Source organism: Argentina silus, assembly GCF_951799395.1.
Source record: "Argentina silus genome assembly, chromosome: Y".
Taxonomy (NCBI): Eukaryota; Metazoa; Chordata; class Actinopteri; order Argentiniformes; family Argentinidae; genus Argentina; species Argentina silus.
The window spans coordinates 36,715,482-36,735,060 of NC_139654.1; the positions used below are offsets into that span (position 1 = coordinate 36,715,482).

At 44.8% G+C, this 19,579-nt stretch overlaps 1 protein-coding gene across 1 annotated transcript; it reads left to right on the forward strand.

Moving 5' to 3' along the window:
• Positions 1 to 321: 321 nt before the first annotated feature.
• LOC310824094 (cytochrome P450 3A27-like) lies at positions 322 to 16,392 on the forward strand (the record flags this gene model as incomplete). Its single annotated transcript, XM_083696966.1, has 9 exons — positions 322 to 488; positions 11,100 to 11,199; positions 11,333 to 11,440; positions 12,152 to 12,253; positions 12,662 to 12,739; positions 12,862 to 12,937; positions 13,162 to 13,316; positions 16,076 to 16,095; positions 16,299 to 16,392. The coding sequence occupies 9 exons, from the start codon at positions 322 to 324 to the stop codon at positions 16,390 to 16,392; spliced, it is 900 nt and encodes a 299-aa protein (XP_083553092.1).
• Positions 16,393 to 19,579: the final 3,187 nt, after the last annotated feature.

Genomic DNA, 19,579 nt, shown 5'->3' on the forward strand with positions numbered 1-19,579 from the left:
AGCAAGCGACCCAGACTTAAATTTAAAAGACTACTCTGCCCAAAAGACAGGGGAGGCCTGGACTTACCTAGCCTGAAAAAATATTATTGGGCAGCCCAACTCAGATCAATGATTGCTTGGATATCCCAAGACACTGACACTATATGGGTGGGAATGGAACAGAGTGAATGCCCAAATTTGCCTTTAGATTCAATACCATTCTTAAACCAAGACATATGGGGGAAAAAGAAAATTGCTAATGTATGGAGCAAGAACACCTTAAAAATATGGTCAATCTTGAGGAAGAAACTACAACTTCCCATGACCATTTCCAGAGCTATAATGATAGCAAACAACTGTGAGTTCTCTCCATCTAGGCTGGACAAGGGATTCCTAAAATGGAAGGAAAGGGGTTTAGTGGTTTTGGACCAGCTGTTTGACGGAGCAGTCCTAAAATCATTTGAACAGCTCAAAGAGGAATATGATTTACCAAACCAAGACTTCTTTAGGTACTTACAAATTAGACACTATCTACAAAGTCATAAAGAATGGGAACAGCTCTGTTCCTTACCAACAAAATTGGAACACCTCTTCATATCAACAACTAAAGGAATAGTGAAGACAAAGTTCATATCACATATTTACAAGATATTGCAGGAAGAGTTAAAAGAAGATAACTTAGATATTAAAGAAAAATGGGAACTAGAAATGAACACAATAATCCCAGATGAGCAATGGGAGACTTCATGCAGACAGGGACATAGGATATCCAGTAGTCCAAACTGGAAGGAATTTGGATGGAAAATGAAAATGAGATACTTTAGAACTCCACTTATAACATCAAAATGGAGCAACACCTCAGATCATTGCTGGAGGGGTTGTGACTTGGTGGGAGATCACACACATATATTTTGGGACTGCCCAAAGATATCAGAATACTGGCAAAATGTACAAAAAGAAATAAAAAAATGTCTCCATATAGATTTACCTCTTAAACCATTACACTTTATACTAGGGGTACTGCCAACTGATCTTGAAGAGAACAGTCAAACATACTTGCTGAGAATCCTCTTTTTAATAGCGAATAAGGTAATCACAGCCTCCTGGCTGAGGCCACACCCTCCAACAATTACACAATGGAGGGAAAGAATCCAAAACGTTTACAACATGGAATATACAACAGCATTATTACAACTGAAAGTAGATGTATTCCTAAATAAATGGTCATCCATTGCCCTACATTTTCATTTGATATGATTGAAATGCAGATTATTATTATATATTTTTTTAAAGATTATTGTTACTGTTATTATTATTGTTGTTATTGTTATTATTATTGTTGTTGTTATTGTTATTGTTGATGATGATAATGGTGATAATGTTGTTGAACATTACCTTATAATTTACCAAATGTAATCTATACTGTATGTATGTGGTATTGCTGAGATAATGATCATACCTCACATATATATTGGTTAAGATGAAAGATATCCATGGACTGTTAACCTTTCTGTGGACTTACCCGCGGCACCTTACTGTACCATCAAAAAGATTTGTTGTGACATACTGTATGACTGCAATTTATAAAAGGAAATGATAATAAAAAGTTTAAAAAAAAAAGAAAAAAAGAAAAGTGTACTGTAGTAGTATTGTTGTAGTTGGCTACACCTCAGCCTATGATTCTCATGGGGCGTTAGATTGTCTCTGATAGAATCCTACGGTTCAGCTCGACATTCAACGACGATTTTCACCTTCTGAGCTAGCAGGCTAACCTGTGAGCTCTCAATTCTTTGTTATTGTTGAACCCTAGCTCAACAATAATTCCTCAGGTTATTATTATAACTTGCTAGGTCACATGTGTAGGCTACAGCTAGCACTTGGGACAGTCGGCTAACTAAGTTACTTGTTGTTTCCGGACAGCTGAGAACCTTGGCTAGCTTTGACAAGCTAATATTGAGAAATATTAGCACCCTGTTTGCAGGAGGGTTGGCCACCTTGTGTTTGTAGCCCTAGGACTACTGAGCACTTTCTAGTTTGACATAATTCCTAGCTAGTTACCTCGTATAATGATCTAGAACATGCCAGTTCTCTCTAGTGTGGGACCAGTGCCATATCTAACTATGCGGGTACCAGTTCCCTGTGGTAGCACGATGGTATAGCAATGCTGAGGTGTATTGTACCTGCTTGTTGCATCATGCGCTGTATCTAAACTAACCCCACAACTAAGTCAACTAATAAACATGGGCTACGCATATCTTAAACATGCCTGTGTGTGTGTGTTTGTGTGTGTGTGTGTGTGTGTGTGTGTGTTTGCATACATGTGTTTTTTCGGGGATGCAGAGAAAGTCTTCCAGCTGTTCCAATGAGAACATCCATCCATCCATCCATACATAGACCTATGCATTTAATTCTGGTTTGTTTATAACTAAGAGGAAGACACAGTTATCATCAAAAACCACTAGTTATCATCAAAAATGATGGTCACAGTTTGCTAAAAAAAGTACCTAAAAAGCCTGCAGAGGTCTGCCTAAGTTTGGGGAAAAAAGGATCTGCCCAAGATTTACAGCATACCACCTCATCTGTGAAACATGGTGCAGGGGGTGTTAGTTTTGGGCATGTATAGTTGCCATTAGAACTTGTTAACTTGTCTTAATTGATGATTGTACCTGCTGACGGCAGCAGCAGAATGTATTCTGAAGTGCACAGAAACATCTTGTCTACTTGAGTGCAAGCAAATGCGTCCAAATGCATTGGATGGCGCCACACCATACAATAAAACAATGCCATAGCCAAAACACTGCCATAGCAACGAGTGGAAAGATCTTGATTGGCCAAGTCAATCTTCAGATTAAAATTCAATTGAACATGCATTACATTTCCCTAATGATAAGAATTTAGGCAAAAAGACCTCAAAACAAACAACAACTGAAGATGGCTGCAGTACAGGCCTAGCAGAGCATCACCAAAGAAGATGCTCAGCGTCTGGTAGGGTTAGTGGGTTGCAGACTTCAGGCAGTTATTGTCCACTAAATACTAGTGGATTGTCCACTAAATACTAAACATGACTGCTTCATTTGGACATTTGATAAGTCTGTACCATTACTTTTGGGTACACTGAAATAGGGGGACTATGCATAAAAAGTGAGGTAATTTTTGAATGGTGAAACCAATGTGTACACAAATACCATCAAATAAAAGCTAAAAATCTCTACTTTAACCTTGTAGTAATTGTTTAATTTCAAATCCAAACGTTTGGAGTATAGAGCCGAAAGAACAAAAAAAAAATTGTTGTCTCATTACTTACACAGGCAGGGGTTTGGGAAAGTGAACAACATTTGACGGTGAATACATACTGTATGTCAAACCCCAGCCTGACCACTCCGTTCTTCCACCTCGGCTGGCCGCCTCTAAGAGGATGCAGTGGTCGCGCTCGTTGGTCACGGCTTTTCACTGTCTTGGCGCCCCGGTGGTGGAACGAGCTTCCCAGTGCGGTCAGGACTGCAGAGTCACTACCTATCTTCTGCCGTAGATAGAAGACCCATCTCTTCAGGCTACATCTGGACTGTCCCTCCTAAAGACCTCTTCACCTTCCACTACCCACCTGTACAGTTCCTCTACTGTAAAGCATTTTTAAAAAGCATTGTGACTGCCAATGGCCCCTGGTCCTAGCATAGTTTTGTTTTTCTTATTGTAGTGGTGTCCGTGTACACAGAGGCAGACGCAGCGGTGTAGTGAGGGAAAGGTCCCGTTTATTCATACAGTCAGTAATCGTTCAATCAGAGTTCGTTGGCTTTCCAGCCTCGTCAGAGCGTCTCTCTCTCTCCACTGTCCGCTCTCCTCGCCTTTCTCGCCGTTTCCAGCCTAGCTACCGAAATGGCAGAAGCACACACATCTTAAACATTCGCCGACGAGACTTAATTCGCAGCAGGTGTGCAACAAAAGTCTCGCCGACACAACCCCGGCCACGGTCCTGTAGCTCCCTCTACAGGCCGAACGCTGCATGTCCCCCCACATACCCCCACCGCCCGACACAGGCCGGGGACCCGACGGCCGACGACCTACTCCCCCCCCCCTGCACGGGAGAGGAAGTCTGCCACGACCATCTGCGCCCCCGGTCTGTGCACGACGGAAAAGTTGAAGGGCTGCAACGCGAGGTACCACCGGGTGATCCTCGCGTTTACATCCTTCATGCGGTGGAGCCACTGGAGGGGGGCATGGTCGGAGTAGAGGGTGAAGGCGCGACCCAGCAGGTAGTAGCGGAGGGTGCCGACTGCCCACTTGATGGCCAGGCACTCCTTCTCCACGGTGCTGTACCGGCCCTCCCTCTCCGACAGCTTGCGGCTCAGGTACAGCACCGGCCGGTCGGCCCCCTCCACGCGCTGGGTCAGCACTGCTCCCAGCCCTCTATCCGACGCGTCCGTCTGTAGGGAGAAAGGGAGGTTAAAATCAGGCGCATACAGGACCGTTTCTCCACAAAGAGCCCCCTTAAGGGCCTCGAACGACCCCTGGCACTGGCCCGACCATTGGACCGGATCCGGGGCACCCTTCCGGGTGAGGTCCGTCAAGGGACTGGCCAGCTCTGAAAACCCTGGTACGAACTGGCGGTAATATCCCGGGCCCTCACCTCCTTCTTTGTCTTGGGCCGGGGAGAGGCGGCGATGGCCGCAGTCTTTTCAATCTGCGGTCGCACCTCCCCCCGTCCCAAGTGGTACCCCAGATACCGGATCTCCCTCCGCCCGATCACGCACTTTTTCGGGTTGGCCGTCAGCCCCGCCTGCCTCAGGGACCGCAGAACAGCAGCCACACTCCGCACATGCTGCGGCCAGGTGTCACTGTGAATGACAATGTCATCTAGGTAGGCCGCAGCATAGGCGGCGTGCGGCCGCAGAATACGGTCCATGAGGCGCTGAAAAGTGGCTGGGGCTCCGAACAACCCGAAAGGGAGCACGGTGAACTGGAATAACCCGAGCGGAGTGGAGAATGCCGTTTTCTCCCGGGACACCGGCGAGAGTGGAATCTGCCAGTATCCCTTCGTGCAATCCAATGTCGTGAAGTACCTGGCCGTACCAAGCCGGTCCAAGAGCTCGTCGACCCGGGGCATCGGATATGCATCGAACTTGGATTATTAACCCGTCTATAATCCACACAGAACCGTATAGCCCCATCTGGCTTTTTGACAAGCACGATGGGGCTACACCAATCACTGCGGGACTCCTCGACCACACCCAGCTCCAGCATAGCTTCCAACTCCGTGCACACAACGTTTCGTTTGTGCACCGGCAACCTATAGGGACGCGTGCGCACCGTTAAACCCGGCTGCGTTTCTATATGGTGGTCGATGAGCGTAGTCCGACCGGGCAGGGGAGAGAACACGTCAGCGAACTTAAGCTGCAAATCTGCAACGTCCGCGGCCTGGCTAGCAGAGAGATGGTTATCAATATCGACCGGAGTGCTAACTTTCGATTTTGGGACTTCCGGACCGAACTCCTCTCTCTCCGGAATTACCGTAGCCAGAGCAACCGTGACCACGTCGTTCAATTTTTTTAGGAGATTGACGTGATACACCTGCAAGCTATCCCCCCGGTCCGAGCGTACAACCTCATAATCCACGTCCCCCATGCGACGTGTGACCACAAACGGCCCTTGCCACTTCGCGAGTAATTTCGTGCTGGAGGTGGGTAACAGTACGAGCACCTTGTCTCCCGGTGTAAACTCTCGTAGGGTAGACCCCCTGTCATACAGGCGTTTCTGACACTCCTGGGCTTGCAGCAAATGCTCACGTGAGATAGCCCCTAGGGCGTGGAGCTTTGTGCGCAAGTCGAGGACGTACTGGATCTCACTCTTACTGTCGCTAGACCCTTCCTCCCAATTTTCTTTAAGCAGGTCTAGGACACCCCGGGGCTTACGCCCGTAGAGTAATTCAAACGGGGAAAACCCGGTGGAAGCTTGGGGAACTTCCCGCACCGCAAACAACAGGGGATCTAGCCATTTATGCCAATTCCGACTATCCTCGTGGACAAACTTCCGGATCATTGACTTCAAGGTCCGATTGAACCGCTCACAAAGGCCGTCAGTGGCCGGGTGGTAAACACTGGTTCGAATCGCCTTGATGTTCAACAAGCCATACAGTTCTTTGAGGGTGCGTGACATAAAATTAGTGCCCTGATCGGTGAGAATCTCTTTCGGGATTCCCACGCGGGAGATGACTTGAAACAATGCTTGCGCTACACTCCTGGCAGAGATATTGCGCAGAGGTATTGCCTCGGGGTATCGGGTGGCGTAATCTATCAAGACCAACACAAATCGATAACCCTGTGTGCTCCGGTCAAATGGCCCGATAATATCCATCGCAATGCGGTCGAACGGGTTCTCGACCAATGGTAAGGGACGCAAGGGGGCCCGTGGAATGGCCGGGGGATTTACTAACTGACATTCCCGACAGGAAGCGCACCACCTACGCACCTCTGCCCGAATCCCCGGCCAATAAAATCGAGCCATTATACGGTGCAGTGTTTTGTCATACCCTAGATGGCCCGCCATGGGTTTGAAATGAGCCGCCTGGAAGACCATTTCGCGGCGGCTGCGGGGAACCAACAACTGGGTTACTTCCTCCTGACTATGTGAGTCACGACTTACTCGATATAACCTGTCGCTGATAATCGCGAAATAGGGGTAGGCGCGCACCGTGTCTGGCCGTATCAAAGTACCATCAATTGCTATCACTTGGTCAAAGGCTGATCTTAGGGTCTCGTCACGAGACTGCTCGAGGGGGAAGTCGCCTAGCAGCGGATAGTTCGGCGGGGAAGTCTCGGGGTGAGGCGCCCCCGCCGGCTCCGGCTCCCCGGCAGTGTCGCGAGGCACCGCCTCGGCACAGAGCACATTACACGCCACACACCTCCCTAGCTGTCGTGCACGCATCCCGGTAGCCCTCTTTACCGCTTGAGGAAACCCCTCCCAATCCACGCCTAGAATCAGGGGATGCGTGAGGCGTGGGCTAACCGCCGCCTGTACACTATGGTTTTTCCCCTCAAAATGAATTTCGATAGCGACCACCGGATATTCGTGAATGTCCCCATGCACACACCTCACCCGCACCCTCGATGCCTTCAACAATGCCCCCGGCCGAACCAGGCGCTCCTGGATCATGGACTGCATGCAGCCCGAATCCAAGAATGCCTGGTGCGTATCATGTTGTATCCTTACCGGAATACGATACGCCGCTCCTGGTCCGGGGGGAGGGCCCGGTATGTCGCCGATGCGGACGACCTGTCCCACGTCCATCGCCTGACATTCGGCCTGCACGTGGCCCGGCCGTCCGCACCGCCAACACACCCCCCCTGTCGCTCGAGGTGCTCCCTGTGGGGCCGGGGTCGGTTCTGGATAGGTGCGCCCCTGCCATCTCGACCTTGGGGCGGGCGCCGGCCTCTCTCCTTCCGCTCCCTCGGTTCCTCCTGGGCGTCGGCCCCCCCCCCCTTGCCGCGGGGCCGGGGTTGGTCGTTGTGGCCCCCGCGGTGGGAGGGAGAGATGGTCCTCAGCCAGTCCCACGGCGGTCTTGAGGTTCTGGGGGCGGTGGTACTGGACCTTGGGGGGACCTGGTGCCGCTCCGGTCCCCGGCGCCGGCCCGCCGACCCTGGTGAAGTCCTGGAGGAGGGCGCTGTCCGTGATCCTCGCCGCCGTTAACTCCTCCAGCGTTGCCTGCTGGGTCTGCTGCAGGGCCGTCTGCTGCTCGAGGACAAGCGCTATCCTCGACATCGCCGCTGCTAGCGCCTCCATTCCGCCTTCCCTCTGTGTCCCAGGTTGGGCGCCAAATGTAGTGGTGTTCGTGTACACAGAGGCAGACGCAGCGGTGTAGTGAGGGAAAGGTCCCGTTTATTCATACAGTCAGTAATCGTTCAATCAGAGTTCGTTGGCTTTCCAGCCTCGTCAGAGCGTCTCTCTCTCTCCACTGTCCGCTCTCCTCGCCTTTCTCGCCGTTTCCAGCCTAGCTACCGAAATGGCAGAAGCACACACATCTTAAACATTCGCCGACGAGACTTAATTCGCAGCAGGTGTGCAACAAAAGTCTCGCCGACACAACCCCGGCCACGGTCCTGTAGCTCCCTCTACAGGCCGAACGCTGCATGTCCCCCCACACTTATGATGACTGATGTATAGATGATTCACTTACTTGAGACAAATGTACTTGTTGTAAGTTGCTTTGGATAAAAACATCTACTAAATGTCAAAAATGTAAATGTAAATGTGATGAAAATGGGTGAAGTGTCTAGCCCCAAATTTACAAAAAATGGTTAGGGCATAAACCCAATATTTTCATGTTTTATTAATTTTTCCAGAGAACAGATTGGTGTTGAATTGTGGGATATATGAAGGATTGCCCCTTTTAAAAGGCTACCCATTTTTAATTGGCAATTATGGCACTTGAAAGTAGCCAAATATCCCTCTGATAAAAAAAACAACCTAAAAACTTGACATCAAAGATGAGCATGGAAATTAACAGGCCATGGAGCAATTAAGTTTGTTTTATTTTCTAGTGCATGAGGTTATTCGCAGGTTACCTAAATGTTAACCTCGTCCCCAGGCTATTGCTCACAGCGCATATAAGTCTGGAATAACGACGACTCAAACCTGGCCGTAGGGTGGTTACTGATTAAAGTATTTGTTATTATTTGATTTCAGCTAATCACACGGCTGCAAGGTGTAGCTTTTTATCAGAAATGTGTGGAATGTGCTGTGGAAGATGATTGATGCGAGGTAAAGCCCATGGCTATGCCCCGTCCCCATTTTTGACGCTCTTGCTCTTGGCTTAATGAAGGCCAATGAAGTTTAACGCATTGGTCCAACAGACCTTTTGGGCATTTGGGCAGAAGTGTCTGGGAACGAGACTACTTAAATCTTAACATAATATTAACATAATCTTCAGCAGTACATGCTAAGCACAGTGTATCTATGAGAAGATATTCAGCACTTTGCTCGTACAAAAGTCCTACAATTCCGAAGCGAGTATAAACCAAGGCAATAATTAATATTAAATACATTTAACTACATTCATAAAGTTCTTCATAACCAACATCAGGGAGATGTGACCAGAGAGGTGGTGAGTGGATCCTGGCTATAAGGGCACACTCTTGCCAACACACATTCTGGTGTGACATGTGCGATGTCTTATTGATCTATGTTGCTTTGGCTGTCTCCACGTGTGGATCATTGTAATCAGGGGTGGGGCTGGCCTTTTAAACACCTGTGCTTTGTTTCATTCAGGGAAAACAAAGAGATTTTTAACATTTCTTTTAAAGAGACAACACACATTTTCTGCCATGCCTCTATCAATTGATTTGGCTTTAATCAATGGTTTCTTCTTGATGTTGTGTACATGTTTTCATGCCTATGTCACCTTTCAGAGGAAATCAAGGAACCTATCCAGATCTGATGTCGTATTAGATGAGTCAAACCCTGTCAGAACATAGTTTGCTTTTGCTAGATTATTTTCTTTTCTTTTGTCTAGTATTGGTATACATGGTCGAAATTATGCACTCATATTTAGTATTTGGTCGACACTACTTTGTATGCAAACCGTCTGGGACCCATTGACCCCACCAGGTGCTGGGTATTTTTTCTGGTGATATTCTGCCAGGCCAGCCATCTTCAGTTTTTGAGGTCTTTTTGCCCATAATCTTACCATCAGAAAATGAAATGCATGTTCAATAGGATTTAAATCCAAAGATTGACATGGCCAGTCAAGAACTTTCCACTTTTTCGCCCTGAAAATCTCCCTAGCTCCAATGGCAGTATGTTTTGGGTCATTGTCTTACTGTTTGATGAAGCGCCATCCAATGAATTTGGAAGCATTGCTTTTACTCGACCAGACAAGATGTTTCTGTACACTTCAGAATACATTCTGCTGCTGCTGTCAGCAGTAACATCATCAATTATGATAAGTTAGCAAGTTCTAGTGGCAGCTATACATGCCCAAACCATAGCATCCCCTCCACCATGTTTCACAGATGAGATGGTATGCTGTAAACCTTGGGCAGATCCTTTTTTCTCCAAACTTTCCTCTAGCAATCACTCTGATAATATTCACCTTATCTGTCCACAAGACTTTTTTCCACACCTCTGCAGGCTTTTTAGGTACTTCTTAGCAAACTCTAACCTGACTATCCTTTTTAAGGATAACTAGTGGTTTGCATCTTGCAGTAAAGCCTCAGCCATTTGCGATTGCTGAGCTCATCAGTGCTTGATTTTGGCAAGCCTAAGGTTTTGACTATGTTTCAGATTTTTCAGCTTTCACCATTTGTCAATTGCTTTGCTATTGTAATGTATCTCACACCTTGTCCTTTGTTGGGAATGATATTTAAGGAGAGGGACAGCGAGATATTCTTTGAGTTTTGGGTTAGGCCCATCACGGGCATCATTCTCCCGCGTTGGGGAAAAATAAAAAAGTTTTTATTTCAAATCCAAAAAGAAGAAAAAATGCTTCACTGTCCCATTACTTACGCACGGTACTGTATAACGTTTTGTGGAAAGGGTTCTACATGGAACCCAAAAGGTTTCTTCAAAGGGACAGTGGAAGAAGAACCCTTTTTGGTTCTAGGTAGCACTTTTTTTCTAAGAGTGCAGGATCTGTGATGGGTCTGTCTGTCACTATCCACGGTATATTTGCTTGAATGCCACAGCCTATTTAAGTATTGTTGCTGACCATGTGCATCCCTTCATGGCCACAATTGACCCATCTTCTAATGGCTACTGCCAGCATGATAATGCACCATGTCACAAAGCAAAAGTCATCTTAAACTGGTTTCATGAACATGACAATGAGTTCAGTGTTCTTCAGTGGCCTTCCCAGGATCTGAATCCAATAGAACACCTTTGGGATGTGGTAGAACAGGAGATTCACATCTTGAAAGTGAACCTGAAAAATCTGCAGGAATTGAGTAATGCAATCATGTCATCATGGACTAGAATCTCAAAGGAATGTTTCCAACATCTTGTGGAATCAATGCCATGAAGAATTTAGGCTGTTTTGAGAGCAAAGGGAGGCCCTACCCAGTATTAGTATAGTGTTCCTCATAAAGTGCTCTGTGAGTGTATATCTAACTATCTTTGTTTTTGCTGGTCTGTAGGATCTATGATGGCCGTCAGCCCATCCTGTGTATCATGGACACAGCCATGATCAAAACCATCCTCATCAAGGAATGCTACTCCCTTTTCACTAACAGGAGGGTAATACGCTAAATTGAAGTTGTTGTATGGGAAAAAAAACATAAGGGCTCCTTAAATAGATAATATCATTGTTATTATAGCATTATTAATATTAGGTTAATCTTGCAGTATATAATTATTATTATTTTTCTAGAATTTCTATCTCAACGGGCCTCTGTATGACGCCGTGTTTATCGCTGAGGATGATGCATGGAGACGGATCCGCAGTGTCCTGTCTCCCTCCTTCACCAGTGGGCGGATCAAAGAGGTACAGTCCCATCTCTCCTCTCCTTCTTTCATTCATTCCTTTATACAACACAAATAAATGAATGACTAACAACTCTGACGCGTGTGTGTGTGTGTGTGTGTGTGTGTGTGTGTGTGTGTGTGTGTGTGTGTGTGAGAGAGAGTGTGTGTGTGATTTGTACTATGTGTATAGTGTGTATTCATTGTTGTTTGTTGTTGTGTGAAGCAGCAACTTTAATTAATTAATCCAAGACAAATTTTCATCCGGGACAATAAAGTATATTTGATCTTATCTTCGATAAGTTCAATGGTCAGATGACAGAGTATAGAATAATAGTTCATCTTTGGAGTCACTTATTCCTTGACTATATACATAATGTATCCTGTATGGATGTATATTCTCAGGCTATATAAACATTTAAATAATTCCTGTTTCAAACATGATATTAACCCATGTTTTGCACATATTAATCCATGTATCAATCATGATATTTTTCCATGTATCCTTCCCAACTCAGATGTTCGGGATCATGAAGCAGCACTCTGGTAATTTGGTCAGCAATCTGAAGAAGACGACCGATAACGATGAGCCCATTGAACTAAAAGAGTGAGTATTTATCTCCGAGACGATAAGGTGAATTTGTCATTTCAGTGAACTCCCCCTTTAATTTTGTGGTTGTGGTTCTGGTGGTCAGAGATTGTGTGGTTGTGTTCCAGGTTCTTTGGACCATACAGTATGGATGTGGTCGTCAGCACTTCATTCAGTGTTGACATCGACTCCCTCCACAACCCCTCCTACCCCTTTGTGACCAACATCAAGAAAATGCTCAAGTTTGACATCTTCAGCCCACTGTTCCTCACAGTCGGTACAACTGCCCCCATATAGCTTTCAGTCATTTTGTGCTTAATAAATGAAGCTATTGATTTCATTGATTAGACTGACATAAACCCCACTGCCAATGGTTTGCGCTCTACTCATTTGACAAACACATGGGCCCTGTCCAGAACCAACCTCTAGTTCCTAAATGCTGGACACTTGGAGATCTGAGTGGATTGGATACAGAAGTGTCTAGGGATAGAGCCTAGGAGTTGTTTCTGGACAGGGCTGTGCATTGAATAGGATTGGAGTCACGTATCATGGTATTTCCTGTTCCTGTTTGTAACTGTGGCATTTCCTGTCCGTCCAGCATTCTTCCCCTTCATGGGTCCTGTTATGGCAAACATGGAGGTATCCCTATTCCCTGCCTCAGTCACAGATTTCTTCTACGCTGTCTTTCAGAAGATCAAGTCCAATCGCGTGGCTAGCACCAGGAAGGTATGTAAATATAACTGATCAAATATACGATCTTCAGCCAGTATTGTGTAATACAATTGTAGAGATTTGGTAGCATCTGGTAGTTCTCATGTGATTTTGATCTGACGTAAGCCTGCTTCCAGAGTCGGGTAGATTTCCTGCAGCTGATGATAGACTCGCAGAAAGACAGCAACTCAAAGGGAGAGGAGCAGAGTAAAGGTGCCTGCCTTAAACACACACACACACACACACACACACACACACACACACACACACACACACACACACACACACACACACACACACACACACACACACACACACACACACACACACACACACACACACTGTATACTAGCATCTAACACACACACATACAGTACCTGCCTCAAACACCTATACCTACAAACACACCTACCACCCCATTTCTCCCATCATCATAGGATTGAGTGACCATGAGATCTTGTCCCAGGCAATGATGTTCATCTTTGCTGGCTATGAGACCACCAGTAGCTCTCTGTCCTTCCTGGCCTACAATCTGGCAACCAACCCTCACATCATGACCAAGCTGCAGGAGGAGATAGACACTGTGTTTCCCAACAAGGTAACCGCTCTGCAGACTCCTATATAGTACTATTCATGTGGAACAGGTGATAGTGACAGTGACAGTGTGATAGTGACATGATAGTGACAGTGTTTTAGAGGGTACTGATGAGTGTGTAACTGCTGTGCACTGCAGACTCCTACAGATGGTTAGATAGGTGACAGTATTTTGCAGTGTGCTAATGTGTCTGTAGCATCCCTGTGCAGACTTCTGCCCAGTATTATTCATTTGAAACAGGAAGTAGATAGGTGTTGTTGGAATCTTCAGAATAGTTAAAAGGCCAGTACCTGAGGACCTGAGGGATCTACAGGGTATATACCTTAAAAGCATGTCTGACATGCAGTGGTGTGCATGACCATAGAGTGATTTCTAAACTAATACAATTATCTTAAAATAAATTATAAAACTAACAGGTAATCAGTGCAGAGACTTGTGTGATATGTGCTCTCCATCTGACTCGTGCTGCTGCATTTTGTATCATTTGCCAAGAGCTTTCTTTGGTCGACCAGACAGGAGAGTGTTACAGTAATCAAGGCTGCTAGTAATACAAGCATGCATTCGTCTCTCAGTGTCAGCCTGGGAGAGGAAAGGTTGCACCTTTACAGCTGTGTTCTGTAAAGGTCCATGTAATATTCAAGCTTTATAAAAGCTTCCTAACGGTTGTAATGACTATCTTTAATCGGTAGCGATCAGGGAACAAGATCCCTTATAATAAATCCCTTATGAATAAATATTTCATTTACGAACGCTGTTTTGGTTCGGAAAACACGCTTTTTAAAATGCAGTGTCCTACCTGACATTCGGTTTGCATATAAACATGTTGTGAGTGCCAGGGGTGTTCTAGGGGAGTAGACTGACTTTTCTCTGGTGGCTGCCTCTCCCAATCGTGTGTGCATGCAGAAACACAACAGCTAATGTCCAACACTGCAAGTTCATTTCGGGGGGATATATTATTATTAGGGAGGATGTTGTTGTTTGGACAACTTCAGACAGAATTTCTCCACGATGGCAGATTTCTGGCAAACTTACTTACTCTTCTTTAAGTGATACAAATGTGTTTTAGTCACATTCTTGATATGGGTTTCAAAATTAAGATCTGAGTCAATGGTAACACCTTGTTTTTTTGCCTGGTGCTTAGTGTTACTGTAAGTAGTGTCTTTAAGTGTGCAGACAGTTTGACCAGGACAAGGACAAAGAGCATTTTGGCATCAGCATTAATTAATTAATTCTAAGGTCATTAAGAACCTAGTTAATAACTTAACAACATAGTGCTATCTCAGTGCTATGATCGGCACAAAAGCCAGATTGGAACATGTCAAAGGTACAGTTGGGAATAAGGAGATTATTTAACAGTTTGAACACCTTTTTTTCAAGAATTATTATTTTTTTGCTTAAAAAGGGAAGGTTGGAGATTGGCCTAAAATCGCTAAGGACTGAAGTGTCTAAGTTACTTTTCTTCAGGAGGGGTTTCACCATGGTAGTTTTAGGTGCAGATGAACAGACCCCCACTTTGCTGAGCATTTCTGTATGACCACTGCAAAAGAGTTCATAGTGCTTCCATGTGGTGGAAGGTGGGGTAACAAGTCATCAAACACATCTTCAGGTCTTGCCTGAGTGATCCTCCTCACCTAACATTGGTTCTCTTATCTCAGAAGTATGTTGCAAATTCCTCACATTTGTAGGTGGAGAGCAGATCACCAGGTGTCTTGTGGGCGGGATTTATAAGGCTGTCAATCGTTGAAAAGAGCACTGTTTGAGTTGTTATGATTCATTATCAATTTTGAGAAATGATCCCGTCTTGGCGTTTTTTTATTGCCTTATTAAAAGCAGAAAGATGCTCTCGAAGAATATCAAGGTGGACCTGCAGTTTTTGTCAGCTGAGACTTTCTGCAAATTCTTTTAAATTTGGCCACAGCCTTTTTCAGTTTGACTGGTGCTACAGAGTCGATAGTTGCCCTTAGTTTGGTGTTGAAGCTGGTTACTAAATCATTATCACAGAAGGAAGCTGTTGATGGTGTACTATTCATATTCATATTCATCATGAAATTCTCATCTGCTCAGCGACATGGCTAGATAAATAATAGAGTGAAAATATATTTTTTCCCCACTTCTAATAGACTGACATGCATTCATGTTTAGCCAGGTTTCAGATAAAAACATTACAGTGCAGCTTTCGCTCTGAGATAAGATCAATAAAGGTTTTGCCAGATAGGGACCTAATATTCAAAAGCACCATGGTAATGTTCTCTGGGCTGTTCGGTGCTGCCCGGCCACAGTTAATGGAATGGATACCAAGTTATTCACATTTGAACCACCTGACAGTTTTCTTGTAGTCTGTCGACTGTGATAGGAAATAATAGACTATAGCACATTCAGTATTCCAAGCAGTCAATCCACTAAAAGCAGCGCAGTTTAGTGGCATTTTGACTTCTGATTGATCCTTGTGTACATCTATCATTGGTGTCATGAAATTAGGCTATGCAGATTAGAATAAGTACAGTACTGTGTTCATTTCCCAAAAAAAGAACACAAAAAACTAACAGCTCTTCAGATTTGCGACGAAAAAGAGTTAGTTCTGGGCTACGGCTACGTGAACGACCAATCACTAGTGCTCATGTGAGTGTAATATCCCTGTGCAGGCTCCTCTCCAGTACGAGGCTGGTGAGATCAGCGGCATCACCATCCCCAAGGGTATGGTTGTCATGATACCCATCTGGACCGTGCACCGTGACCCCGATGTGTGGGAAGACCCAGAGGAGTTCAAACCAGAGAGGTAATGGGCCACATCTTAACCACAACCACAATATCAATCACAACAGCAACGATAAGAGCAGTGTTCCACAAACAACCATAAAACAAACCTAAATGCGACGACCAAACACAAACAGGTTTCTTCAACCATGTATAACCATCATATTACTGTGATTTAATTGATATGTTCTTTAACCCCTCCTCCTCTGAACTCTCCGTGTGTAGGTTCAGTAAGGAGAACAAGGAGAGCATCGACCCATACACCTACATGCCGTTCGGGTTGGGCCCACGGAACTGTATCGGGATGCGAGACATGTAAACTGAAGTGTCGCCCTCAGACCTTGAGGATGTCCTCTTGGCTTAATAGTAGCGTTTGTGTCTTCCACATGGGAGACCCGGGTTTGAACCCCCATACTACAATTCTGTACTTGCGTACTGCATGAGTATGTACTCCCCATTTAATTTCCCAGATTGCATTTTTCAGTACTAGGCGCCAATCATCCTCAGTATAGGCTACCTACTAAATGATGGAAGTGTGAGATTTAAAAAAAAGCTATTTGTATTTCTGCAAAACTCCCTCGAGACTTCATCGGGCCATTTTAATGTATGTCGACCCAAGAGAGGTTGTCCAGGAGTTTGAGTTTATTTGAATTTATAGTGCAATGCTACCCGAACGTAACAGTGACACTGTATTAGGTAACATTCATAGTGTAACGCTGACATCTGTTTTACTCGTTCCTTCATACTTTAACTGTGTGTCAACTCTCACCAGATCCCCATTGAGATGGACCTACAGAACACTCTGATGCCCATACGGCCCATCAAACTCAAGCTGCTGTCCCGCTGCCAGGAGTCCAACGACAACCAGCTCAAAGCAGACAGCCAGTGATGAGGACCTGCCCTGCTGCAGGTCTCTCAGTTATTATGTTACACATAGATCTAGGATCAGCCCCAACACTGGCTACTTTCAAAAATGGGCTTAAAAAAAAAAAAGGGCTTCGCTTTTGCCTTAAATTGAAACTAAATTGGCGCTAATAATTGCACTGTGACCCTAAAATGCACTGTGACTTTTATTCTTTTTTTATGTCTTTTATGCGTTTTTATTCTAATTTTTCTTTCATGCTCTTTCCTTTTTATCTATTTTACGTAAAGCACTTTGAATTGCCTCTGTGTATGAAATGTGTTATATAAATAAACTTGCCTTGCCTTGCCTTGCCTCGCCTCGCCTCTGGGCTCTGCTGCTACTGTATGCTGCTCTCTTTGGATCTGTCTATTAGTGGAGGTCCAGGACTAGTTGTACAGAGACAGTTGTTGTCTGTCGTCTGCAGTGCAGGGATTTGCATGTGACTTGTGTATGTTTTGTACTCGTCTGGTAGTGGGTCTCTATCATCACGCTAAAAACGTGTGTATAATCACAAACTAAATCATAACATGAGAATGAACAACATGCCATCAAAACATGACAATAAATAGGTGTTAGATTAGATTCAACTTTATTGTCATTGTGCAGAGTACAAGTACAGAGACAACGAAATGCAGTTAGCGTCTAACCAGAAGTGCAAAAAAGCAGAAAAGTGCAATGTGAACAATATATACAGGTAGAGCAGTATAAGCAATATATGAGCAGTATAAGTAGTGCAGTATAAGCAGTATATGAGCAGTATAAGCAGTATATGAGCAGTATAAGTAGTGCAGTATAAGCAATATATGTATTAACAGTAACATTATAAGCAGAATAAATATAGAATGCAGTATGAACAGTATAAGCAGTATATGAGCTGTATAAGTAGTGCAGTTACCAATGTATTGGGTCTATCTATGGGTATCGTAGTGCAGCAGTAGTCAAAATGTACCTGCATTTTATCGGTTGAAGTGCCATCTCATCTGTCATAAGATTTGACTTGTAAAACTGAAAAGTAGGATACAACTAATAGCCTAAATGTATAAACACAGACCACAACCAAAAAACAACATGGGAAAATCGTTTACGCATCCTCTGCAGCAGGAACAGTGCAGAGAAAAAGTATGTACAGTAAACCCCATAACTGAATACACTTCATACGCTTCAGCAAGACACAGAACGCTACATTGAGGTGGCCTATACTGCAACAAAGTAAAAAAAATGAGACAGACACGTGTCTTCAATAACTTGCATGTTTTATCAAAATACAAGCATTCGGCACATTGTTAACTTGTAGGAAAGTTTAATCAGGTTTTATCAATTGTATTTCTTTAAATGTGAAATAAATATCATCAGTGCAGAGGCTATAACACACTACAAAAGTCACATTAAATCACGGAAAGTAGGCTAGGCTAATTAACGGAACTATATGAATATACAGCCCGAGCCCAGTCCAGGGTTCTGAAAGCGACAAGTAACAAGTGTGCCCATCAACGGTCTAGATATTAGGCCTATACAGTGGGGGGAATAATTATTTGATGGTACTTTATGGTATGATTATGGTACTTTTATTTTAACAAATAGAGACAGAATATCAACAAACCAGCAAGAATTCTGGCTCATACAGACCGGTTATATGCCCATGAGGCACACAGATTACTCCTGTCACTTTAAGAAAGTACTCCTAATCTCTGCTTGTTATGGGTATAAAAGACACCTGTCAATAGAATCAATCTCTTCCATTCCAACCTCTCCACCACCATGGGCAAGACCAAAGAACATTCAAAGGACATCAGGGTAAGAGTTGTAGACCTGCACAAGGCTGGAATGGGCTACAAGACCATCAGCAAAAAGCTTGGTGAGAAGGAGACAACTGTTGGTGCAATTATTAGAAAATGGAAGAAATACAAAATAACCATCAATCGCCCTCGGCCTGGAGCTCCATGCAAGATCTCGCCTCGTGGGGTAAGGATGATCATGAGAAGGGTGAGGATCAGCCCAGAACTACGCGGGAGGAGCTTGGTAATGATCTCAAGGCAGCTGGGACCACAGTCACCAAGAAAACCATTGGTAACACACTACACCGTAACGGATTGAAATCCTGCAGTGCCCGCAAGGTCCCCCTGCTCAAGAAGGCACATGTGAAGCAGTGGACCCATCTGAAGTTTGCCAATGAACACTTAAATGATTCAGAGAAGGCTTGGGAGAAGGTGATGTGGTCAGATGAGACCAAAATTGAACTCTTTGGCATAAATTCGACTCTTCGTGTTTGGAGGGAGAGAAATGCTGAATGCTACAATCCCAAGACCACCATCCCCACTGTCAAACACAGAAGTGGAAACATTATGCTTTGGGGTTGTTTCTCTGCTAAGGGTACAGGACGACTTCACTGCATTGAGGGGCCAATGGACGGGGCCATGTACCGTAAGATCTTGGACAAGAACCTCCTTCCCTCAGCCAGAGCACTGAGGATGGGTCGTGGATGGGTCTTCCAGCATGACAATGACCCAAAACATACGGCCAAGACAACAAAGGAATGGCTCAAGAAGAAGCACACTAAGGTCATGGAGTGGCCTAGCTAGTCTCCAGACCTTAATCCTATAGA